Source organism: Pterocles gutturalis, unplaced genomic scaffold, assembly GCF_000699245.1.
Source record: "Pterocles gutturalis isolate BGI_N339 unplaced genomic scaffold, ASM69924v1 scaffold13828, whole genome shotgun sequence".
Lineage (NCBI taxonomy): Eukaryota > Metazoa > Chordata > Aves > Pterocliformes > Pteroclidae > Pterocles > Pterocles gutturalis.
This window is the reverse complement of record NW_010123239.1, coordinates 1-6781: the sequence shown is the minus strand read 5'-3', so window position 1 is coordinate 6781 and position 6781 is coordinate 1. Positions and strand designations below refer to the sequence as shown.

At 59.6% G+C, this 6781-nt stretch overlaps 1 protein-coding gene across 1 annotated transcript; it reads right to left on the bottom strand.

Annotated features, from left to right (window-relative positions):
• Positions 1 to 572: 572 nt before the first annotated feature.
• DEF6 (differentially expressed in FDCP 6 homolog (mouse)) lies at positions 573 to 6020 on the bottom strand (the record flags this gene model as incomplete). The annotated part of the gene is given in 10 exon segments (XM_010077832.1): positions 573 to 889; positions 1104 to 1194; positions 1607 to 1805; positions 2005 to 2171; positions 2651 to 2801; positions 2803 to 2938; positions 3023 to 3131; positions 3289 to 3435; positions 3525 to 3752; positions 5835 to 6020. Coding segments are annotated over 10 exon segments (1626 nt in total), but the record flags the coding sequence as incomplete, so codon positions are not given.
• Between the last annotated feature and the right edge of the window lie 761 nt (positions 6021 to 6781).

Below are 6781 nucleotides of genomic sequence, written 5' to 3'. Positions count from 1 at the left end.
GGTGTGTGTTTTCTTTCAACGGGCTCTTTTCTGCAGCGGGAATCAAAACCCCGCGGTGCTGAGGAGGGAGCTCTGGTGCCTGCAGGGCCACAGCCGTGCGGGGAAGGAGGGCTGCGGGCCAGCGGCTCCAAAACCTTTATTGCTTCTTGGTTTCTGTTAACATCTACGTGACTCCAGCGGCCAACAGCCACCTTCAGGGAATGCACGTGTTCGTTAAGGACACCCCAGCCTTTCTGCAGGGGCAGCGAGAAGGCTGCCAAGGCTTCCCTGGCGGCCGCCGTCGCAGGACCACACACCCCGGGGCACAGCGGGCGATGCAGGAGGGCTGCAGGTAGAAACCGAGGGGGAACTGCAGCCCCAGCCATGTGGTCCAGACCTCCTGGTGTTTGGTTTTTTTTTTTTAGAGTGGAAACAAGAGTCTGGGGAGTTGAGTCCAGGTCCCACGCCTGGGCAGCCCAGAGGAGATGGTCCCGCTGCCTTCTCCCACACGCTGGGCTGTCCGAGCCTCTGGCACGTCGTGGCTGCAGCGCTTCCCTGAAGAAAATGGGAACGTCTCTGCCCTATAGGTAGTCACTTATAGGCTCTGTGCTGGTCCCCACTTGTCTCCATCCAGAGATGGCCGTATGGACTGTGTCTGCTCGGACACAGACCCCGCTGGGCTCTGCCATCCTGCCGGGCTAGTTGGTGGGCTCCGTGGCCATGGTGTCCGCATCCGGGGATGGCGACACGCTGCTGTTCCCACCGTTGCTTACGTTTTCCTTGCTGTTGTCCGTCGTGGGGTTGTTGCTTTTATCCTCCACTTTCTGCTTGAGTTTGAGGGAGGAATCTCTCCGGGAGAGGAGAGGTTGGTAGCCAGCGAAGCCTACGCTGCTCACGTTCGTACGCTTCTCTGGGGACAGAGAGAAAAACAGGATTGTCCAAAGTGACCTTCCAGATAAGGAAAATGGTTGCGGGGTCTCTCCTTGCCAGGGGTGTTGGGGTATCTCCTTGGAAAGACAGGGGTCCTTCCAGCCCCCAGATGACCCCAAAGACGGGGAGATAGGTGGGAGCCTGGGTGCATGCCCCAGCATGGCAGGGGTGGGTGTGAGGGGGGGGTCTCTTACCTCCCGGCCCAATGGGGTGCATCAGTCGGTTCATCTGGACGTTCCAATGCTTGACGTTGGTGCTGGCCTGTCGCAGCTTCCGCTGGGCCGCCTGGGAGGGGACGGAGCAGAGGGGTGACCTGGCTGCCCTACAGCCCCCAGACCAGGACCGCGGGCAGGAGTTTGCCTTCCCTGAGCGAGCCTGGGTTGGAGGAGGCTTTCCTCCAGGCTGGAGCCTCAGCTCACCCTCCTCTGGGTCTTCTCCTCCTCCTCCAACCCTCCCCTCCCCACACTCCCACTGTCGACATTGCTCTGGACACGAGCGCTGTCCCCCTGGGCAGGACACGCTTGTCCCATCTCAGCCACCGATTCACCCTGTGCCCGTGCATGGCACAACTCAGAAAACCCCGAGGCGCTGTCATTTTGGTCCCCAAAACTGCTGGGTCCTCCCCAGTGTGGAGGTGACCCTGGGAAGTCCCCTGGGGTCAGAGCGGGAAGGGATGTGGCACCGAGGTGATGCTCACCATGACGTCCTGGTCCACCCGCTGCCTGTTCACTCGCACTTCTTCCAGCTGCTTCTGCGCCTCTTCCAGAATCTTGTTCTTGGTCTCCATCTCCTGCTTCAGGACTTGCTTCTCCCGCTGCGTTTTGATGATATATTCCTCCTGCTCCTCCTTCAGCTTCATCAGCTGCTTCAGCTTCTCCTCTTCCTCAGCCAGGAGCCTGTCAAGGAAGAGCAAAATGTGACAATGTCCCTCTGCCCTTCATCCGCCAGCTTCCCCACTCCCTGCTGGCATACTGGGAAGCCACCAGCACACCCCAGTACCATGGGGAGCACTGCCCTGGGGACAGTGTCCCCATGCCCAGCCGCTCCCCCGGGAGCAGGGCTGGTCGAGGAGGAGCGGGGATGCTCTGGTCCTACCTGGCCTGAGCGTATCTCACGGACTCCTCGTCCTGCCGCGCTTTCACCTCCTGCTGCAAAGCCTCCTGCAGACGCTCCTGCATCTCCTCCAGCTCCAGGATGCGCTTGCGCTGCCGCTCTGCTTCCGCCTCCTTCAGCACCATCTCCGCCTGCATGGAGGCACGAGCCTGCGGCGGGGAGAGGAGCCATCAGCGCGGGGGGCTGTCCCCAGGACCCCCTTACCCTGGGTGGACAGGGCCAGACATCTCCCACGCTGGGGAGAGAGCTCCAAAGCAGGGCTCTGTCCCTGCTCGGGTGACACACCACGTCCTTTGGAGCCAGCGCTGGCTGCGGGTCAGACATGGGCTCCGTGGCCATTCTGGCACTAGCACTTGCCCCTCGCTTTCCCCCCAGCATCACAAACCCCGGGACAGGTTGTCCCCTGCTCCTCAGGTACCTCCCACACAGTGGTTCTGACCCCCCCTGCTCCCTTGTCCCTGGGTCCCCAGAGGTGACGGGTGGCAGCAGCATTGCTGCAGGAGCAGGATGTGCTCCTAGAAGCACCTCCAAACCCCCTGGGCTGCTATGGGCAGGGGAAGGGGAGGGAAGCCCCCACCCCATGAGCGACGCAGCCCCATGGCGGGCCACGCCATGAGGATGCACCCACCTCCTCCGCCTCCCGCAGCTGGATCTCCAGGGTCCTCTGCATCTCCTCGTGCTGCTGCCTCCGCCGCTGCTCCTCCTCTTGCAGGAGTATCTCTGCTTGCCGTTGGGCCTCCTTCAGCAGCTCCAGCTCCTGCAGCGTACTCTCCTTCTCTCTTGAGCCGCTGCGTCTCCTCCTCCTTGGCCGCTTTGCGTTGTTCCCGTTGCTCCCGTTGCTCCCGTCGCTTTTGCTTCAGGTCCTTGTGCAGGGATTTCTTGCCCTCTGCCTGCAGCCGGATGGCCGTCTGGATGGCTGGGGAGGGAAGGGGACAGTCAGTGGAGACACTGGGGGGTGCGGTGGGAAGCTGGGGAGGGGGGGTGTAGGTTGGGCACGGACCTAACGTCCACTCCTGGCGCTGGCGGGTGTCAGAGGCGCTCATCTCGTAGGTGCGGGAGGAGGTCTTCACGCAGAACATGCACCGCTTCCCATCGCGGTCGGGCAGCACCTGCAGGGACAGGACACGGGATGGGGTCACCCCCCCCCTGTACCCCACTTTATCCCCACTTTCTCCAGCCATAGGACTAGTTCTCCCATGCTCATGGATGGGAAATGGTGTGTTCTTGGGTTCCCCTTCCTGGGGTCTGCAGGGGATGTCCCCGTACCTCCACACAGCAGTGTTTGTCCAGCGCAATGCTCCCCTTCTTCTCCTTCCGTTCCTCGCTCATGTAGTAGGACAGGACGCTGGGCTTCAGCGTGAACCACCGCTCCGACCAGTTCCTCCTCAGCTGGCCCTTCTTCCAGAGGTAGCCCTGCGCCCGAGAGACATGGGGATCAAAACTGGGGTGGTGGGGCAGCACGGGGGGCTTTTTTTGTGCCCTAGGACATGTGGGCTCCTTGCCTGCTTGAGCACATCCTCGATGACCTCCTGGTACACCTCCTCCACGGCCATGCTGACGGCCTCCTGCTCGATGCCTCGCAGGAACCGCCCCGAGTTCACCATGTCCAGGAACTGCCAGACCGTCAGCCCACCCTGCCCCTGCGGCTCCTGGGACAGGTAGTCATCCAGCTCGCAGGAGTTCAGCTCCACGTTCATGGCCGTGCAGATCTTCTTCAGCAGGTATTCCACCTACAGGGACAACAAACTCTTCAACGGGGAGAAGCAAGAGCCATCCCCACCCCAACGGACCACTGTGGAGACCCCAAGACCACATCTCCTTCCAGCCTGGAAGATGCAGGAGCCTTATCCCAGAGGAATCTTAGAATCATGGAATGGTTTGGGTTGGAAAGGACCTTTTAAGATCTGAAGATCTTTTGAGATCTTTAGATGATCTCATTCCACCCCCTGCCATGGGCAGGGACACCTCCTACTAGCCCAGGTTGCCCAAAGCCTCATCCAGCCTGGCCTTGAACCCCTCCAGGGATGGGGCATCCACAGCTTCTCTGGGAAACCTGGGCCAGTGCCTCACCCCCCGCACAGGAAAACATTTCTTCCCAATATCTCCATCTCCCCTCTTTCAGGTCATGGCCAAGCTCATCCAGGCAGCAGGCTGGCTCTGGAGGTTGACGTTGGGTTGGAGCTTGACCACCACTGGGAGGTTTTTCCTTTTAACCACAAGTCTGAGATGTTTTGGGCTTGTTTGTCTGCAGAGTGAGAAAACTCTGCACAAGTCAAGTGCCTGATGGAGAACAGACGGACGCTGCTGTCTCCACACCCAGCCCAAGGCGAGTGTCTGGGACCACGGCCCCCAGCTCAGCACTGCTCTGGTCCCAGCTGACATCGTGAAAACATCGGGGAGGAGCAGGGGAAAAGGTCCCTACAGAGGACATGAGTGTTGTTTTGAAATTGGAAATAAATTGCTTTAGAAAAAGAGCTAAAATGGTTGACATGATGTTGGGAACACTTATTTTGCTGTCAGCTCTCCTCTATTCACGGTGGAGGGACCAAGGAGGGTGCAGAGAGCCACGCAGCAGGGTCCCCGCACCCAGCTGGATTATTTTACATCATCTAACTAAGAGAAGGGGAAGAATTTAATGTAGTTTTTTTTCTTCTTTTTTTTTTTTTTTCAAGCTCAGCCCAGTAAGCAGAAAGATGATTCAGTTTGTCACGGTCTGGGGAACAGGAAACACCTCTCCCGGGGCGCAGGAAGTGCGGTCGCCCGGCTACGTCTGCGCAGCACTGCACTTCTTGTATTTTTGTTGCCCCCCCCCCCCCTCTTTTTTTTTTTTTTTGGTTTTTCTGCTGATCTCAGGAGGTTGAGGGTGGAGAAGCAGATGGCAGCTGCTGGCCCAGCTGAGCTGCTCCTGCCTGGTCCACTCTTGGCTTCGGAGCTTGTCCCTCCTCCCCAGATCTGCCACCTTCTCATGGGGGTTTGATCTGAACCTCCTCCTCCAAATGCCGGCTGGAATTTGGGGATTTGGAGATTACTGCCAGAAGCTTTGCTGTGCTGGGTCCCTCGCTCTTAACTCTCCGGGTGCTGGGCAGGGGGTGGGCGCCTGGTAGCAGCGGGCACGGAGAGGGGACAACCAGCTCTGCCCCTGCCTTGGTGGTGGCACCAAACAGCCCAAGTGACGCAGCCCCATCCAGCCCAACGGTGATTCCACGGGGAGCCACCTCCCATCGCACCAGGTTCGGAGGGTTTCTCATCATCTTGCCCCATCCCTGGAGGGGTTCAAGGCCAGGCTGGATGAGGCTTTGGGCAACCTGGGCTAGTGGGAGGTGTCCCTGCCCATGGCAGGGGGTGGGACTCAATGGTCTTTGATGTCCCTTCCAACCCAAACCCTTGATTCTATGATCTTCGTTCTCCCCCATGAAAACCAGGAGTCCTCCTCCAGCACCCAGCTCAGCTCAACCCTTGGGTGAGATTCCAGGGCTTCAGGCGAGGGACCAGCCCCAGGAGGAGCTGAGCTGTGGATGCTCCTTTTTTGGGGGCTCTGAGAACTGGCACCTTCATGTCACAAAGAGCTCATTGGCTCGTGGAAGAGGAATACAGACCAGCCCACACCTCATCCTCCAAGACATCTATACCTGCGAGGCTTCGGCATTTTGGAGGGGTCCAGCCCCCTCCTCCCCCCCCCAACCTGCTCCCTCTCACACCCCAGAGCATCACACCTTGCAGGATGCAGTGGGACACGCCGGGAAGTGACAGTGGGATGTGTCACCCCCCAAAGCCCTGGGAGGGTGGGGATGGGGGGGACAGGCAGGTCCTACCTCGTCTGGCACCATGACGAGCGGGTATTTGTCTTCAGACAGAAAGTTGAAGAGACACCAAAGCTTGAAGGCATCTTGGTGGGATATGACGCTGTTCCCGTTCCGGTTGGGTTTGTAATTCTTCTTCGCCGTCAGGGTCCAGCAGAGCTCATCGAAGTTTTCTTTGACAAAAGCACCTTCCTCCACCTGCGGGTGGGAGCCAGGTGGGTGAGCAGGGTGATGGAGGGGGTTTATTGGGGGAAACGCTGGATGGAGGGTGGGCAGAAACCCTCACACCCAAAATCCATCCCTGGACCCCATGGCAGAGCCCCCTCCCCACCGTCTCCGTGGTTTTGGGTCGCTCTCATTGTCCCGTTTGACCGTAAAGAGGAACCGAGGCTCAGCGAGGGGAAGCAATGGGCTGGGGGCAGCAGCGGCGGAGGCAGGAACGATGCTGCCATCAACCTCGGCCCCGCTGCCTGTCCATGAACTTGTGTGACCCCTTGCCCAGCCCCACGAGCTGCAAATTTTGGTGTGGCACCGGTGACCAGTGATGGGGACCTAAGGACCACATCTGGCTGCTCCATCCCAGCCGCGTGCTGCCAGCACGAGGGCAAACCGCAGCCTGCAGTGGCAGAGCCAGAGAAAAACCTTTGGGTGGTGGAAAGCCGAAAGCCCCTCTTACCAGGAAAACCCACTTCCCCTTCTCAGGCTGCCGCCGGGATTTAATTCGCCGTGGCGAAACCAGAAGAAGGGGGTTTAAAGGTCTGCTCCCATAGAACCACATGGGAAACTGGAAGGATTTTGGCCGCTCTGTGATGGGGAAACTGGGCTGGGCAGAACCCCACAGCATCATCCCTGGACCAGGCTGGGCAGCTCCTGACCAGTATGGAGACTGGCCAGAGCCCTGCACACTGGGGAGAGGCAGGGCTCAGCCCCGGGGAAGCAGCAGGGGAGGGAAGGGGTTA